The 19,431-nt window shown below is 39.6% G+C and overlaps 2 protein-coding genes across 6 annotated transcripts in view; one reads left to right on the top strand and one right to left on the bottom strand.

Annotated features, from left to right (window-relative positions):
• CngB (Cyclic nucleotide-gated ion channel subunit B) overlaps nt 1-19,431 on the top strand; it is a 150,267-nt gene that overhangs the window by 101,941 nt on the left and 28,895 nt on the right. The gene's annotated exons all lie outside the window — the stretch shown is intronic.
• On the bottom strand, nt 1,596-18,682 carry LOC147873187 (esterase FE4-like). The gene is made up of 10 exons (XM_087352894.1): nt 18,261-18,682; nt 12,180-12,317; nt 11,408-11,567; nt 10,283-10,468; nt 9,228-9,427; nt 7,838-8,009; nt 6,676-6,854; nt 5,277-5,427; nt 3,985-4,117; nt 1,596-3,869 (listed from the first exon to the last, which is right to left on the bottom strand). Exons 1-10 carry the CDS (start codon nt 18,396-18,398, stop codon nt 3,704-3,706), a joined length of 1,623 nt encoding a protein of 540 aa, XP_087209020.1. The 5' UTR covers nt 18,399-18,682; the 3' UTR covers nt 1,596-3,703.

The raw sequence follows: 19,431 nt of genomic DNA on the forward strand, positions 1-19,431 counted from the left end.
CCTTTAACCACAGCAGGTAGTGAGGTTTCATGACGGTTTCCAATTTTGTATTACAATAAAGCTGAAACTTGTTGTAAGCGACATACATTGCCAAACAGTGACGTCATTAACAGGTAGGATGGCTATTTTTTATCGTACACAAATGTTTTCGGGTTGCGCAAAGCATCAGTGGGCAGTGGATTGAAAACCCCTTGTGTATATAAATGACATGACAGTACAAAAGTGTATAAATGAGACAGGAAGTTATATCATCGAGGCCACTTATGATTCAGCAGTTTGTATGGTCCTAGCATTTTATGTGGATAGTGGCTTGTAGACGCCACAGTGGTCTAGCGGTTAGAACGCTGGCCTTGTAATACTGGGTCTCGGGTTCGATTCCCGGTGGTGCCCGAATTTATAACTTGTGTTGGGCAAGGCCGTGGTCTAGGCAACACGGAGTTTTCCTCCGGAGGCTTCCCCGGTTTCTCCGTGGCATCCCAACAATTACTCCATTCACACACAGAAGAAGGCAATGGCAAACCACTTGTGGATCATCTGCCAAGAACGTATATGAACAGGTCCCAGTCCGAGAAAAGGATGGAAGGATCCTGTTCATATGGACCTGTCGTCAGACAGAACACTAAATAAATAATAAAAATAGTGGCTTGTGTCTAAAGTTGTAATTACTCTGATATGAGATGCTTGTGGGCCAAGTTTTTTGTGTAGAACAATGAACAATATAAATTTAATCTGTAGACAACAATAAAACACAGACTACATTTTATGGAAAACACTTTATTTGCAGTTATTACGGTGTTCGAGAAACTTATAAAAAAAATTTTCTCATCCTATAACTTCACAACCATTGAAATGATTTTCATGACGTTTACACATATCGTCCGCCCCACATGTTTTACGCTATTTAAAAAAAAACATCGAAACTATACATTCACGGACTGAAAATCTCAAGCCGACAGAGCGAACGAGCCAAAATTGTTACGCTTTGTTCCCATTTACTGACTTTCCATTATACATTACATTACATTATGTGATATTCATCGCCCTGCTGATAGAGGCAGCAAGGACCTCTGTAACGTCAGTGAACTTCTACCGGACTACGTCGCGCAACAACCCAGAAAACAGCCATCTTTTGTTTCCCCTCTCTCTCAAAACGGAACCAGTAGTTAAATGGGGTTTTGGGGGGTTATGGTGGAGTAAGTACATGACTAATATGGTGACGCCTGTCCAAAACCGAGTTTGGATTAAACGGAAACCTGTCTTTGTCGGAAACGTTCTCTTCGTGCCGTTGCAATTGGCTGAAGGCGTCGAACAGTAGATTTAACCTATGAGCGCTGTCGATAGGTAAGGTCAGGCGATCAGATTTACGAAGAGGGTAGGGAAGTTCAGTTGTACGCTTAAAATGATGTAGGGATGTTGACAAATTTTACGAGCGGAATAGTGAGTGTAAATAATTTTTATGTTTCATGGAGATAACAGTTTTATAAGCCCCTGCCCCTTTTTAGTTATCCTCCTGGAGAGTCTCTTGCTCGCAGATTTAAATCCTAGCCCCGAAGATATTATTTACTAAATACAATTTTAAAAAAAACGCCAAAACAATCAAATATATATAATTTTATTTAAATATATTTCAGTATACATAAATACGTCAGTATATGCATGGTATTGCTAATGAGGAACATGTTTCGCGTATATAAAATATAAAAATACTGTGAAATACAATTATGATAAATGGCGACTGTGCTGGTGGCACTGCTTTACCACTGTAAGCGGTCACTGTGTCGTTGGTTGTCGTGTACCAAGTGACAGCCGCCAAATATAACCACTTTATAAGAAGCGACGTCACACATCTCTCTCTGGGGCAAACTTTACATACCTGAGAATCTCGTTCATCACCACAGTTGCTTTTTTAATTGAGTTTTCATTTTATTTTAGGCCTGACAAATTAAAACATTGTTTGTGCATCACAATTCTTTAAACTACATTAATTTGCGTGTTATTATTATGCATTATGAGGAGGATTTTATCATTTGTTGATCTGCTGTCAGCGATGTCAATATAACGTCCAATTAATGACATGTCGTGAGTGACAAACACGTTTGTCATGCAGTTTAATTTGGAAAGAAATGAATATGAAAGGTCTCCAGCTCGCTACCCGCAAGGGCGTGCATCTTGATTTCTTACGCAGAAAGAACAGTGGTCTCTCAAAGATTCGTTATAAATAAAATTAAATCTGGATCAGGACAGGCCCAATAATCTGATCATTGGTAGCTGAAGAAGAACATTTATTGTATCGTAATGAATTGCAGCTTTCGTATTCAGATATATATTCGTGAAAAAAGGTAACTTTATATGAATGACTAAAAATGCATAAAAAGCCTTGATGCGAAGTCACGATTAATTGCTAACAAAAAATATAGATCAGAGGCGGGACCAGACAATATATTTTGAATTGACTGAGAATCGAAGGACCTCGTGAGGGAAATTCCGCATTCAAAAATTACCAAATAATTATTAATCATTCGTTCTGATAAACATGTTTTATTTTTCACAATAATACGTAAGAATAATTAATTTAGACACAATATTCTAACCTCTGATTCGTGTTCTCGAGGCATTATAACACGCATTAAACCGAATATAGTGGGCCCAAGCCGAATTTCTCAAATCCAATAATAAATTCAATGTGTTACATACCTTTACTAAGAACCCAGAATGTTGACTTTTATTCATTTAATTTATTTGAGCGATTACAGTAATTTATATGGCATGAGACATTAATACAAATCCGGATTTTTCATTATACGTGCGTACTGGCTTCTCCGCTTTCCCTTACGTGATTAATGTTAATCAAGCAGAGCTGGAAATTTTGTAACTTCCTGCAATCAGCACGTATACTTCTTAAAGAGTAAGAAATACAGAATTCACTTGCCGACAGATCACATTTTTTTCACCTTAGGCCTACATATGTTTATGACTGTTAGTTCCAGAAGAACTGTTAACACAGAGTGGTTGTGCTGATAAAAACTGGGTTTCTATCGAATTTGTCCGCTTCTAATGAAGTGATTTTTAGCCATTGACTGAGCACCCCTTTAAACCCCACTGGTAACTATATGTTCCACTTACTTTAAACTCCAATAACTCGGCATTTTTCCCACAGGGTGTATTTATGAGTTTCATTAGACTCTCAGAGTAAACAACGATTATTTCCCTAAACAGCGTTAACAAACATATTTGTAATGTAGAAATTTTGTGTTTACTTTGTGGTACAGACGCTTTATAAGTCAAATTTAGTCGAGCTTTGGCTTGTAAGAGTTGAATAAGAAAATCCGAAACGTAACAGATAACGGATCACACGATACAATAAATTATTATATAGAACACATAATAATTGAGAGAAAGAATAATAATGACCATGCACTGTCTCTTCTCGGTTATTTGGTTGTTTGTTGTATAAACTTTACTACAACGCGTATACAAACTTTTTCGTTTGTCATCAGTGTTTCCAGGATAAAATCGCTGTGAAAAATGGTCATTTAAGTTACAGCCTATAGAACACTATAAGTGTATGCTTTGTGTACCGAGTCGTTTCTCCTGAAGCTGGCATAAACGGTGTATCGTATTGCACTTATTTTGACAACGGGAGCCATGAAGGTTCCAGAATGTGCGAGCTCAACATCCAATCAAATGGCGCAATTTGAGATGTCTATTCTTCGAGGGAACGAAAAATGTCTTCCCAGAAAGTGATACGTTCTTTGTTCAAGTGAAGATGCGTTGTGAGCTCAGTGTCGATGTTCAGGTACCAGCGTTCTCCGAGAACAGTGGGCTTCCATATCACATTGACCAGCCAGTCCTTCTTCGGAGTCGGACACCTGATAACATGGAACATAGGAGTCGTGGCTGAAAAACTGACACAGAAGTTTAATTCTTAGTATAAACTACGATTGCAGTTTGAGATAAACGTTCAGAGAGCAAGATGTACTCTACCCAGTCTTCGCAAAGTTTGTCCACATCTTGACGAGTCGCGATCGAGTCTTCGCCTCTGGACTGTCAGGATCCAAGTCGGGATCCATGTGTCCCACTCGAAACAGGTAACCCAACTCATCAGAATGACACACACCTGAAAATTGTGTTTAATTAAACAAAGTTTCAAGACTTCTCGCAACGTTCAAGAGTCTGAATAAAACATCTTCAGTACCCGATGACTTGGGCTTCCGAGATTGCGCTTACTGGCAGTCTGGTAACTGATAGGTTACAATATCAACTAAATAACTTAAGGGATATTATGCATTGTAGTCTCATCACTCTGATGGAGGCAGTAAGTAGCTCTGAACGTCGGTCAGCTTATACGAGACTACACGACCTGCTCTTCCGCTTTGAGAACCTAAAACCTCACAAATCAGTAACTTCTTTGCTGATAATATTACAGGCAATTAATGCTGAATTTTCGTGCACTGAATGATAAATCCCCCCACGCGATTGTGTTTGTCATGAATTAACGGGCCCCAAACTCTGGCCACTTCTCTAGAGTCTATGAACTGAAAAATTAAGAGAGGTTGTTCAAGCAGAGCGACCGCAGGTGCTTCTGAGACGTTTGTAAAATGTCAATTAACGCAAGTCGTGTCTGTCTTACCATAAAGTACATACATCTCGGGGCTTACAGCTAAATAAATAACTAAATTAAACATAGAGTAAAACGTTCGGTTGCATCTATGAATGGAATTGGCTTTAAACGACGAATACGTATGAAACAGCGCTCAAGTCACATATAATGTGTTTTGAAAATTAGTGCATTCCGAGGAGCATATCCGTTTACTCGTCCATTCGTCACATAAAGGCAGTGATTAATAAGACGTATGCTCTTGGAAAATATTCCCAAAACCTCGTGAATATAAGGATGCGTGTGAGAACTTCGTCTTACGACACGAACAGCAGAGTAATTAGTTTTCAGTCATGGCTCTGTGGAACGGTTTATTGCCTAATGCTTTATCCTTCTATGAATTTCTTTTTTGTCAAAATGGAATGCTTCTGTCTAGTGTATATGAGTACTCAGTTAAGATGTTAATGCGATAAGTATTTTAATAAAACAGGCAATTTAGGATCAACAACAGCTACACAGTTAAACTGTGTTTAATTTTCAAACGAGCCTTGTCATTCCTGGTACCGACTTCTGAAACAGAACATTTTACGATTTAGTATCAGTGAGAACGTCTAGGCCTCTGTGAACATACATGAAGCAGACGTTAAACTGGATTTTATACAATGCAGATGTAACTCACCTGGGTACTGCGTCATTCCAAGTAGTTGTTTCAGGTACGCCAGTTTTCCATCGAATGAAAACCGGTAGCAGTATACAGGGAATGTAGAATGTAATATATGTCGTACAATTTGCATGTAGATAGGAAGAACAAATTGAACATCAGTGTTCAGCTGGAAAAGAGCAGAGTACAATGACTATCAGTAAGATGATTTCATAGAACTCAGGTTCGTTGCCGAAACAACCTGCCACAATCCATTATTCTGACCGTGGTTCGTACAACACATCACAAACTTCACGCTCAGTCCAGTAACATCGAACTGATTTTAAAGGACTCTGGCGATAGTGTATTATAGTTTTTATTACCGGGTTTCTGGACTTGTCCGTCTTTTGGTATTCTTAAAAGAATACAACATTTCGGAAACTGGGTCTGTTTTCGTCTTCAGGTGAAAGGGTGGGGGAGTACTGGGCCAGTACTTGAGAGAAGCTCTTCATAATGGACCCAGCTGCTTGGGTATTTCCCACGTCTTCGCCCGAGGACCTCTTCTTAGCGCCCTATAAATTAATTACCTTAACAATACGAAACTACTGTGTATTCAAGGTCTGACAATTCCTTAAAACAAGTCATGATTAAGGCCACACCATAAAGAGGTCACTCCTTTTTATTATGTGCTGTTGCCCATTACCAGTATGCAGAAAAACTTTTAATGGCAGAAATATTGGCATTCTTTAATGCATGATTTCTGATATTATTTACGAGGCATGGAAAATCCCAGGTTTTATAACTGTTGCCACGCTCAAAGATGGGTCTGTTACCTTAGCGCAATCGTTGAATTAATTTGCATTAAATTTGTTAAACCAAAATTTGTCAACGTATGGTTGGTTAAACTCGGATAGCAGTAACGGGCACGTTTCATTAGTAATTGCGTGCATTTCTGATTTTAAACGTTATCTTTATGCCACTTAAACCTTAAGAGAATCTGATGTAATGAAAATTCTACAGCTCTTATTTAGTGGTACAAATGCCTATTGCTCTGTAATTGGTATAAAATTATACTTTTAACACTAGTCTGATGTGGAAATTATTCACTCTTTAAAAAAAGATTTTTATTAATTTAATTAGGTCTATTATCAGCATTACGTGTTGGTAAGTGGTGAAAGAACCCTCGTTTCACATTGCCGACTTTTCAGGGAATTTGTTTAAATATCTGATCCAGTTCATTTTCTGCATCTCAGTGCCCAACAGTTTTCAGCTTGTTGAAATAGACTATGGCGATCGTCTGATGGGGCATTCACGTTTTAAGTACATGGCGCAGATATTTATTTTGCTAAATGTGTATTAAAATATGGTCGTACATTGTTTGATCGAGACGGCTTCCGTTTTAACCAGGGGAAGTTGTGAGTGGTTATGTTTTACTTACATCCACGTACTCCAGTAAGGTTTCCTGGCACAATGGCCGGTCTCCAAAATAGAATCGCCTGACTTTACGGGCCGCTTCTTTCAACTGACTGGCACTCAGCTCCACGTGGATTACTCTTTTAACCAAGAGCTCGAAGTTCTTGTTATATATGTCCAGTTGTTGTGGGTTCATTTGAATCTCTTTTGAAAGAAACATGAGTATAGTTAGTGCCTGCAATTATGAATGTGCATACACGTTGTAATGTATCTAAAATATTATTATAATACGTCAACACACAACAGTTTCACGTTATGTCTTGTACTCAGTTTTCTTGTCACATGTTTCAGTTCATAAACCCATGTTCGGATCATCGTTATTTATTACGTATTACTACACTGTTAAAACGCAATGGGATTTTGGTTGTCTAGAATATAAATTAAAGGTATGTAAGACTTGAGGTTCTCACAGCGGTGAGTATGAAGATTTCCGTCTTCTGGGTTGTTGCGCTGTGTAGACTACACAGCGCAACAACCCAGAAGACGGAAATCTTCAAATTAAAGGTAAATTATATTACATGTTACACTACTTCATTGGTTCGTTTAAAAGTAAAACACAAAATTAAAGTTGGCGAATTAAAAATAATTTACTGGTTGCCGTTAAATTCCAGTCAAAATAACCACATATTTGATCGGCATTATGCGGTCTTATTTGTGATTAAATTGTTGGAACATCCCCACGTGAAACCTGGTAAGTTGGGGTTGTCATGGTCGAATAAGAATGGCAGTTTCTGTAGAGCCCGGGTAGTTCTCGACATATTATGGATGAAAAATAGGTATGAATTTGGAGTTGTGATACTGTGTTGTGTACTGTCTGGCGGGGAGTAAAACACAAGTTTACTCTGACACTGCTCAAACACCTTGGTGTTCAATGATGCTGAAGTAAATCAATAAAATGATCATGAAATTTGACATATCAAACTTTATGAGCCATTTAGAAATTTAACTTGAAAATGTGATTAACAAAACACTAAGATAATGTAAATAATGGTGTTCTAGAACAGCAGGTGACATCGTGTGTCTTTGTAGTTGCCAGTGAATAAAATGCTGATTGTCAAAGAGGAATGGTTCGGGTCCATTAAGCTTGTTTGATGTTTTATGTCACCTGATGTCACTACCACACTCACCTTTAAGCATGAGTAGGCCCTCGTGTGAAGTTATTCCAATTATAAGAGGCACTTTATGGAACCTTCCCTGAGTCATCAGATCAATGGGAGAATCATGAAGGAAAATTTCTTGTCCTTCAATTCTTCCGCGCTCGATTACAGGTGTGAACAGACATTTCCCTCTGTACTTCACCTATTGCAGAAATAGTAAGGCCGTAGGGTGAGTCAAATTCCATATTTAACAGGCCGTCTTTTCCACTTACTACAGGCATGCCTCCATATTCACGAGAGATACATTCTGCAAAATCATTTTAAACAACGCTGTGGACCGTTACAAATACACAAGGTGCCCATAAAGTAGCGGACGAATTTAAGAGCGTGTATTTATTTATTTATCTATCTTCCTTTTCACGTCTATTTGCTTTACTAACGTAGCTTATATTTGGTTCCGAGTGCTGTAGGTAAGCGGGAACTAAAAAAAGTTGCTTGTTTGACAACTGAGAGCAGACTGACGAGAATCACGAAATGCTACGTGGAGGATAGATGCTAAGAATATGTGCGAAGTTCATGAAGATTCATGAAGGGACTCTTTTTGAAAAAAATATTTGTTATTATGTATGTTGGTAGGACGATCACGAATAGCAAATTAGCGAATATGGAGGGATGTCTGTAATTAAATGGATATTAACAGTATTTTGTTATCGAGTCCCAGTCTAAGCCACTCGAATGAAGTTTGCATTAACCTAGTTCTGTGATCCCCTCCCCTCCGAATGATCCTTTCATCCGCTTACCTGTTTCCCAGTGGCCTTTTCCAGTGAGATTCTAACCCAGAATGATCTATGAAAAATATTAGAACTTAGGCCTCCAGCAGCTGGTATCCTCGTGGTCTTACTGAAACTTGCTAGACGAAAGAGCGACTGGATTCTTAACAATGTAGCAAGCAACGTTTCCTTGCAACAACGAATATTTCACGTCCCACTAAAACGAAGCAATGATGTATGGTGAAAACAAATTTGGCAGGATATTAAAATAATAAATAGTAAAGTTGAATGTGAATAATTTGAATGACAATTTTTCCTCGGATTATGACTACGATTACACCTATTAATAATACCGTGAGAGAGTTCAGGTTCTCTCAGTGACGAGTATGAAGATTGCTGTCTTCTGGGATGTTGCAGCGCGTAGTCTGGTAGAAATGGACCGACGTTTCAGAGGTGCTTACTGCCTCCGTAATCAGTGTCAATCGTCACCGCCCTGTTCAGGGAGGCACTAACCACCTCTGAAACGTCGGTCCATTTCTACCAGACTTCGCGACACAACAATCCAGAAGACAGTCATCTTAATAATAACGCGTTTTCGCAAGACGCTAGCTCCTCCGACGCACACTATACGAAGTCATTACTTTATTTACCTCCTTTACTTTAACTTTATCCTGGCTCTCCACAAGACGCTGCACTGACACTGAGCGAAGGAATTCCACTAATTTGCTTGAGTCGTTCGTCCTGCATCCCAGGACTTCTCCTAGTGTAAATGCTTTCTTCCGAGGGTTCTCGTCGAATGCCCATGGATTCATAGCTGATCCACTTTGAGATATAGCATGATGGAACAGTCCTGCAGATAACCCAGCCTTTTCAGAATACAAAATTACATATAGAGAAAAAAAAATTGATTCATCAGATTCGGAAAAGTGTCTCTCTTGGTAGTTTATATTAAGGTAACCATTTTGTAGTTTTTATTGTATTGTATTTTTATTCGTATTCTGTGCTCTGCCCCATATTATTTCGACAAAGCAAAATTCACTAACGGCTCCGCGACTTTCTTTTGGGTAGGCTGAAGGAAGCTTGAATTTTAACAACGAATTACATTAAATTTGTAATACATAAATAACTGCATTAATTTTTCTTGAGTTACATGCAAAACTTAACTTTTTTGGTCCTTGTGTTACATTAGCTTTAGAGTAAGGGTTTTTGTTTTGTAGTGTAATACATCACCATCCTCACCAAATATTGTTATGGTTACAAGATCAATGAAATAAAATTGGTGGGCGCTTTTGGGAAAGAGATGAGAAATGCACATGACACTTTATTTTAAAGACTTTAAAGGAGGAACCTACTTGGGAGACCTAAGCATAGATGTGAAGGAAACAGGAAGAAGGGTCTAAATAAACAGGGTGTGACTATGTGGACCAGCGAGTTTCCAGGTTCTCACGGCGGCGAGTATAAACATGGCTGTTTTCTTGCATATTGCGCCGGGTTGTCTTGTAGAAATTTCCCTGATGGTGAAACCAGTAAGCACCTCTGAAACGTCGATCAGTTTCAACTAGACTGCTCTGCGCATTATCCCAGAAGAAAGTTGTCTTTATGTGGTCCAGATCAGGATTGGGTCTAGTTATAGGTCTTGTGATCACGATCAAAAATAAACCTAATGTTCCCATGAAATTCAGATAGTTTATACAATATTACTCACCTTCAGACATGGGAGACAACATATGAAAGTGCACACAAGCACCTCCGGAGCTTCCACCGAAGATAGTAACGTTGCCAGGATCCCCCCCAAATTGCGCAATGTTCTGCTGAACCCACCGCAGGGCCATCACCTGGTCCTTCAGACCGTTGTTACCAGGAACCACTGAGTCGCCAGTACTGAGGAAACCTGGAGGATAAATTCTGCATTTGTTTCAAGTAGCAAGTCTTGTGCAGTGAAATGCTGTACATCGACATCTTCATCACAAGAAATAGCAATCGTCAGTAACATGTGCGACATCTGTAGATGCCTGGCTGTTCACGATATTAAGAAACTCAGGCACAAAGGCGCAGACAGGAGGATAATCTTAAAATGGGTGTTAAAGATATATATGATATGGATTTATCTCACTCCCTATAAGAAGTGGTGGCGGGCTGTTGTGAACATGTTAATAAGACTTTGGGTTCTATTAGTGGCAAGAAATGTTAACAGCTGAATGGTTATGGGCTTCTCAAAAATGATGCTGTTCCATGGTGTTCCTCATATGGACACAGGTTTAAAATTAAGCTGTGATATTTACACAGCCATTTAGTATTTAAATATTAAAACATTAATTTCTTATCGCAAAGTAAACACAGCGCGTCTCCATTACAAAGATAAATTGGTTAATGTTGTTTAAGGAAATAATCGCTATTTATTCTGAGAATCGTGAAAAAACAAGTAGTCTGCGTTTTATTCCTTTTGGATGACATTTTTCAAATTTATGTCGATTGATTCCTCTGAATCTTTCGATATGTTCTGTGCCACATCGAACAATAACTGGCGATTATATACAACTTTTTTACCGGTTTAGCTGGTGATTTCGTGTAATCGCTGATTTATATTCATAATAACTGGACTACTCACTTCTACTGTACTCATATAAGACAAGTATGCTGCAGTATGTTGATACAGAATTTGAAACATAGCAGCACATGCTACAAACCATGCACCGTTTCGATTATAGGCGGTTCGGCGATGTGCAGTTAAAACTCGCCTTACTTAAAAACAGGGATTTCCTTTTTTCTGTCTTAGTTAAAACTACTTCACACGAAATCAATGACTAATAATAATGAGTGCTGCAGTTACCTAGAGGGCCCAGGCGGTAATTTAGGGTGACAAGGACGACTCCTTCAGCCACCAGGTAGTCGGGCCCGTACATCCAAGAATTCCCATCTCCCATTGCGAATCCACCACCGTGGATCCACACCATGACAGCCTTCAAGAAATCCTCAGATCCTCCTGGAAGCTAAACGAGGATAATTGCGTCTCAAGTTTTTCTTTTGTGCAGTTATTTTATTTGGAAAGAGGTGGTCGTGGCTTACTTAAAACTGTCTTCAGAATTTATTTTCGTGCAGCGAATCGTGCTTGTCAAATCTTTTTTCGGAGTAACATAACGATATTGTGCTATCTTACAAACCATGGATAGAAACAGCACCATAGAACACTGACGTACGCGTTCCATTCAAAGCCATTACTAGGAACAACACAGTCGCCTCTCTACGGCTTCTAATGAGTCGAATTATTAAGGTGATAAAATCAGGACGTATTAGATGAGCGGGGCCTGTAGCACGCACGGAAACTGAAAAATGCATACACAATTGCATTCAGAAAATCTGAAAGAATGAAACCATTTGAGGGGCCAGCATGAAGATGGGTGGTTAGCTTCAAATGGATATTGAGTATACATGGTATGTGGGTGTGGATTGTTTCATGTGGCTCGAGATAGAAACTATTAACGGACTCCTGTAAACACGGTAATGAACCATCCAATTCTGTATAAGACGAGGAATCTCTTAAACAGCTGGGAAATTATCAGATTTTTAAGAGATTCCACTTCATATGTAAAAAACGAACGTACCTTCGGAGTATACACATTAAGGTACAAACAGTCCTCTTGTCCTTTGAATTCTTTCTTGAGTAGTTCAATTTGAGAACAGATTGGTCCTTCGACGAGGGCATCTCGCATTCCATCCCAGGAGTCAGCTGGCTGAGGAGCCTGCAGACGAAAGAATCAGAAAAACTGTGCCTAAGACATGCAACATACATTGCTCACACAAAAGATTCGTTCTGCGTCTACATTTCCATGCTCAAAGCGATTTCTGTTGACCTCAGAATTGATGGGCACTTGCAGTACATAATCGTCATGGGCATTATTATCATTATCTTTGTTGTTACAATTGTGTATTATGACTACTACTACATTATTACTGTTACCAAATCTCCAGTGTTCGAACATTAACGTCTTAAGATACGCAGCCACTGTGATAGACAATGTATTTATTATATCGCAGTATGGATAATTAATATTATAATAGAGACTGAAACATCAATTGATATTTACAGACAGTCTTGCGGTTACAGAGAACTCGAACATTCGAGGATATGAATAACTTTTGTTTTAACTATAATAAACTTCTGACGATGGTTCCACTTTTGAAATTTATTGTACAGCATGATTTAGACCACTGTTTGGCAAACGGTATGGTCTCAGAAAGCACTTAAGGCACTCTAAACCGATATTAAGAGTCCCTGGCGTAAGGACATCAGAAGTGTTCTACGTCGGAGATGAGGAAATGAAAATCGTGTTTCATGCACGCTGTAAGTTACAAGTCAGCGTATTCTTAAGACGTTTATAAAAAAAGTAAACGAATTGTTTCTTCGGCTTTTACAAACTGTGTTGCTTGACGTAGTTTCAAATGCTGAAATTTCTTATTGTGCGTATTCAAAATACTTGGTTTTAAATATTTCCACACCAGACATGTGCTTCTGTGCTAAAATTAATTTGGAATTTTAGAATTTCCATACCCATGGTGTTAGAAAATAGTTTGATACTTAATTCATGATAGCCTTTTGGTTGTTAATGTACCATGGCTGATTGATATGTCTCATTGCTGAGCTGGACACGTGGAAAAGGTGTTCAAGGGAGTGGGGGGGGGGGGGAAGACAGCACATTCCGGCAATGGGATAATTAACTGCACGTGCCAGTCCAACACGGAAAGGTTATCTTAGTTTCCACATATCTAGAAGGCTATGGATGAGTCATTCCAGCCTTCAACCAGGAAAATATCACCTTATAGCAGCATCTGCTATCTGCGTGCTCTAATCTCTGGGCAACAAAATATAGATTTATACAGAAATAAGGCGCAATGTTGTGTATTTTTGAGGCTATACTGTAATAAAATGCAGCAAAGTCCTTAAAAAAATTACTAACGAAAATATTATTCAAACGTTACTTATGAAGTTGTACTTTATTACAGAATTTTCGGACCAAAATCCGATAATGCTGAATAGGTATCTTTCCTGATTTGCTCAGTATCTTCAGGTATGTCGTGATAGTATGGTATATTAAAAAAGGTGATGAAATCAAACGCGTCTTTGATTAACGTATTTTCACAAAGCCACTGTTAGAATCTGCTTCGACGTAAGCTTCAAGTCTGCTTCGTCCATAACGGCTGCAGTTACAGGTTATTTATTCCTTTCTTTCTTTCTCGTTCGTATTTGTTAAGAAATAAGACAGCGCAAGTACACGAGTACCCCATTTTGAAGGATACTGAACAACCTCCTACCCCTTCATTCGTCGCTGCTTGACTAATTCTCAATGTTTGTTTTTGCACCAATTAACCCCATGAAGAGTTGTCCTTCAGAAGCTGCTGTCAACAAATACCCTGAAGATTTCCGTCTTCTTGGTTGTTGCGCTGTGTAGTCTGGTCGATATTAACCAACGTTTCAGAGGTCATACTGCCTCCGTTATCAGGGCGATGCATACTCGCCACTGTGAAAACCTCAAATCTTACAACAAATACCCTATCTTTCATGCAACCCATAGCGCCATAATTCTGCTCACAAGAACCCACGTCTGGTCTCTGACCCACATGAATCCAGTTCACATCACCACATGCTTCTTCAAAATCTACTTTAATGTTATCTTCCCATCTAATACGGGACTAAATTATTCCCGTAAGATTTTCCGACCAACTTTATGTATGCATTTCTCAACCCTCCCGCCCAATCCACGATTTAATTGCTTAATACGAGGCATGTCCCAAAAGTAAGTTTCGCACTCGTCCCACAGCTAGCAAACCTTATATTGGGCGAAGCGACTGTGCGTACGTGATAGAGCAATGACGTAGCATGGCGCATGCACTAACGGTACTTCCCGCGTTCTCACAGTAGCATCATTGCAGCTGTTGAAGATGGAGGTTCTTATTCCAGCTCCCGCCGACTGTGAAGTGCGGTCAGTGATAACGCTAGGCCGCACACGGCTCGACGGACAGCAAGTCTCCTGCAGGAGTTCAGCTGGGAGGTGTTTAATCATCCACCCTACAGCCCGGACCTCGCTCCCAGTGATTTCCATCTTTTCCTACACCTCAAGAAATTCCTGTCCGGTCAGCGTCAGCGTTTTGAGAATGACAGAGAGGCGGAGATGGTTGTCACACAGTGGTTCCAATCCCAGGCGGCAGACTTCTACGACACAGGTATTCAAAAGTTGGTCCCACGATATGACAAATGTCTCAATTCCGGTGGCGAATATGTTGAAAAATAGCTGGACACTTGCTGTATCTGTTGCAATAAATATTTCCATGAAATTGTGTTTTGTTTCTGTAAACGGCCCCAGGGAAACTTACTTTGTGGACGAGCCTCGTATTTGGCGAATAGACAAATTACGAAGTCCCTCATTATGAAAATTTTCTTCAGACTTATGTTAAATCCTCCCGCTAGATCTGATTAGGGATACTGTCATCTCCCCGTTCTTTTATATTCTCTTAATGTGACAGACGACGTTTCGCACCCATACAAAACAACAGGTAAATTTATAGTTTTGCAATTTCAATATTTACGGTTTTGGACAGAAAACAGGAAGACTAAAGATTCTGAACTGAAAGGTGTTTGTAATTTCTTCGTGAATGTAGTACTTATTCTTTGCTTTCAAACGATGTGTTTGGCTCCTATTGTATTATAATTTTTGGTGATGAGATGTGAGCATGTACTTAGTTTCCTCAGCAGTCTCTGTAATAATTTCTGTGTTTCCCATTTTGGCACGTAAGTTATCGCCCAGTGTATTGCCCCAACACGGACCAGTAGCTGACGTGTTTCATTCAGTTCCAGTCGCTCTTGATTTTCTTGGACATGCCTAATAATAAGATGAATTAAAGTGAAATCCACACTGCAGCTCTGATGTGTGTACGCCTGTATATGGAATGTGAATGCCATCCAAAACCAAACAGAGGTTTAGGAGTTGCGATCGGACGAGGAATTAGACCACCTCCAACTTGCACAGCAATTATAATACAGTATCAATAAGACTAAATATCATAAAGTCTGTATTTTGCAAAGCGTTTTCATGGACTGTACCTCACAACGCGTCGACAGCTGCGTTTCAAAGGTCGTAGTTTAATCTTGTCTTCAGGAAAGATATATCTAGGTATCAGATCTGGTAACAGTGTTTATGTAAGCTTATGAGCATGATTTTAAAGTTCATTCTGAAACTCGTGTTATAAATAATTTCTGAATGAGTTTTCTTATATGTGTAGAATTAGAAAGATATTCCTTTTGAAATGACAGTTTTAGATTAATTTCAGTAATATTTTAATCATCTTCATTTCACCATTTAAAGCCCAGCGGTAACTATGTGTGCCACGTGTTTTAACGATCTATAAGTCTGTAATTTGTATTTATTGGTTGTGAATACATCAGACAAGGGCACCACGAATATGTGACCAGTGACTCAATGCTGCTCCTGCATCTTGCAGCTTTGGCTTCAGTCAAGAAAGCATCTTGGTTTACATTGCAGAAAACATGACGTCATGTTAGTTTGGCAGCTCATCATACATACCTTATATTATGACAATGTGTGATGATTTACTATTGTAAAATATTGGTGTACTGTATTTTCAGTCTTTCGCGTTGAGAAACCACAACTGCTCACGTTATCGAATGCGAACGAATTTAAATAATATAGGATTTGAAACTTTCGCGGCGAGTGCAATCAATAAAATCGTCTCGGGCAATCAGTCGCGTTAACTGGTTACCGTAGTAAACCGAAGTTTCGGGAACAAACTCTGTCCCCATCTTCAGGGTTTTGATGTTACTGGATCCTCGGAAGCCGCCTGCCGCGACTTCCGAGGATCCAGAACCGTGAAGATGGGGACAGAGTTTGTTCCCGAAACGTCGGTTTACGGTAACCAGTTAACGCGGCTGTTTGCCCGTGAAGATTTTATTGAAAGTTAAATAACACGATAAAAGTGTGTATTACAAGGAAACAGTGGAGTGTCCACGCCTAATATTTTGGTCTGGAAATCAGGAGACGGTCCAGTGTCATTCTGCAAACCCCAGGCCGAATCGGAGGGTAACAATTAACTGGGTCTCCTTGCAAGACATCGGACGCCAATTTTGCCAAGACTGCTTTTCGATTTAGGTGAGATCTGATCTGGAAAAGCCGTGCGAAAGTTTTCTTGAGGCTGTTCCTTTTTCCCCGGATTCTGTTGGTATTGCCAGCTTTGTTTAACCTCGTCAGTTGGTAGGATAGCGACCAGAGTATGAACTAAATCATATGATTACGTAAGACGGGATACAAAATGCATCTTAAGTCGTGTTATAATGAAGTTGGAAGTTACAATGCGTTTCTATGTAAATTAAATTTGCCATTTTATTTCTGCACTGAGACACTTTCAGATGTCACTTTCCGCATGTTTTCAGATAAAACGTGACGTAGTTTCGTCATGACTGATCGAGCATGTGAATGTTAACATCGGTCACTGCACTAATCACACTTTACAGTGGAGGTGTCGTGCATTTTCCCAACACAAACCAGCGAGGGTCAAATTCTGTAGCGGTAACTGATGAACGGATAAATTAACTGCTGGTTTTCTCAGGGCACTACATGTCTCAGAAGATGATTATCTTCTGGGTTGCGCCGTGTAATCTGGTATAAGTTTGCCAATGGAGGCATCTCGGAATCGTCGGCCGACTTCCACCAGACTACACATGGCGCAACAACCCAGAAGACAGCCGTCTTCATGTTTCCCGCCGTGAGAACCTGTTTATTTACTACAATAAAGATATTTGGCGTCTGTATGGTTTTGGCAGGAAAGGCAGCAACCACTAGTGATAGCGCGTTCCACAAAAGGTTCAGTGACCGACCTCATGATTCGATATTTTCATCAATCGGCCGGATAGACAGGGGGAAAAAATAACACTGCTAAATACAAACTATTTAGTCGCTAAAAGGAAAATAAATAAGATCTCTAGTTGTAAAATAGTAGCTTTAAGAGTTGTTGAAACAAATGCTACTGAACGCTAACCGCTTTAAATTAAGGGGCTGTTTGCGTAAACCATTAGGGGGGATAAGAAGTGGGCGTTATCAGCTGACAGCTCATTCATTGGGATGGCCAAAACTCCACATACATCCTGCGCGCAAGTTGTAGTTTGCCGGATCCTCTCGGATTCACTCCTGTGCATTAGGCTTACGTGTATTTCTATGTTGGAAAGAAGTTCCGAGTTATTTAATAGTCGCTTTCCATTATGTTTTGGCTATAAAAATACCTTGGCTAGCGAAATTTGTACATCCGCCGTCTTCGTATTTTGACACTTGTGTTGGCATGTGTCCGTCCTATCCAAAAACATAAATTCTCTACAAGGCAGACATTTATAATTTTCTGTGAGGTCCGCATCTTTGGATTACATGTAGACTAATAACTTTTACACAGAAACACTGTCCAAATGTCTGCAGGAAACTCACCGTCCGTCCTTTTACCATCTGAATCCGAGTGCTAACTGGCTGTGCTAGCTGCTTTAACAATAAGTAACTGTATTTTGTACGATTCTCGGTATAAACAGCGATTATTCATTGAACGGGTTTGCCCAGTTGATCTCTGTAATGGAGATGTGTTGTGTTTTCTTTGTGGTCCGGACTGAATTCTTTGTAATACCTACAGCTTACCTTGAAACGCAGTGGTCCGATAGGTGGTTTGGCGTAAGGGATTCCTTGGAAGCTGTAGTACGTGCCTCCAGATTTCGTAGTCGCTTCCCTTCCTCTGAGCTTCCCCTGCACAACAGAAACCGTCACGATGTCCGACATGGCCTCGTTACCGAGTCTCTTTCATGTACTTAGGAAAATGTAACGTATCATTTCTGCGAGACTTCACATTGTGATGTGCTGCCTCTCGCATGGAACTAACTGCTTATCGCATTCAAAAACTGCATTGTAATGCTTGCTAAGGAAAACTTTAGTGCCACGTCGAATTTATCTTTCTTGTTAGAGTTTTATCTCGTACTTGCACATTACAATAAAAACTGGCTCGTCATGCTGGACAACCACGTCACCTGCTGGTGTGTGTGTGTGTGTGTGTGTGTGTGTAAAAGCTGATTCTGGCCTCCAGCCGCCACCTCTGAGATGAAAGTGGCAATCATGTTCAGCCATTCCCCCCCTCCCAAAAAAAAAGTCATCTGGAACGTGGTAGGAGGGATGACTAAGCCCCCACCACAACATCCGTATGAAATTTAATTCAACCGCAACGAGATAAGCTACTCCTTGTCAAACTGTTCTGTTTGTTCCATATTTTATTTGTGTGTTTTAGTGTTAAAGATTTCATTTCTCTTGTGGAACATTAACTGCTTATTTAACTTCGCACAAAAATAAATTTCAATGTTTTATACAATGAAGGGGTCAGCCAAGACTTGACTGATTTTAATATTTTCTTATTTCATTTCGACACATACGAGTAGATGAAACTCTTAGGTGTTTATAGCATTGTAGTTTAAAATTTTTGTTGTGATTTCTTCTGAAATGTATTGGATAACTAATAACATGTATTTCGATGCTGTTGTTGGAAAGATGGTCAATTAAATAAAACTGGTTAAAATTAGATAAGCGTATTGTGGAAAACCGACTTGTGTTAAAAGGACAATACTTACAATTTGGTGACGTACCGACATATCGAGTTACATGCATAAAGTCATTCCTTCGTCTCCTGAAAAGTGATGTTCAACTTCCCCCCCCCCCTTGTATTAGCACAATAGGAACGTGCCATTTTGCGACTACTGCACGTGTGTAGTCATCTTGACGTGACATTCCAGGGGGCGTGGTCATGGCTTTCGAATGCGTCTTTCTG

The sequence above is a fragment of the Zootermopsis nevadensis genome, unplaced genomic scaffold (assembly GCF_977971745.1).
Source record: "Zootermopsis nevadensis isolate Lab colony 2312 unplaced genomic scaffold, Znev_1.0 Znev_ptg000021l, whole genome shotgun sequence".
Taxonomy (NCBI): Eukaryota; Metazoa; Arthropoda; class Insecta; order Blattodea; family Termopsidae; genus Zootermopsis; species Zootermopsis nevadensis.

Excerpts from the sequence above, each read along its gene's own strand:
- LOC147873187 (XM_087352894.1), bottom strand. The coding sequence starts at position 18,398 with ATGTCGGACATCGTGACGGTTTCTGTTGTGCAGGGGAAGCTCAGAGGA. Across the intron at positions 8,010-9,227 it reads ATAAAGTTAAAGTAAAGGAG|GTGAAGTACAGAGGGAAATG; the intron begins GTAAATAAAGTA and ends TTTCTGCAATAG. Across the intron at positions 3,870-3,984 it reads ACAAACTTTGCGAAGACTGG|GTGTCCGACTCCGAAGAAGG; the intron begins GTAGAGTACATC and ends CCATGTTATCAG.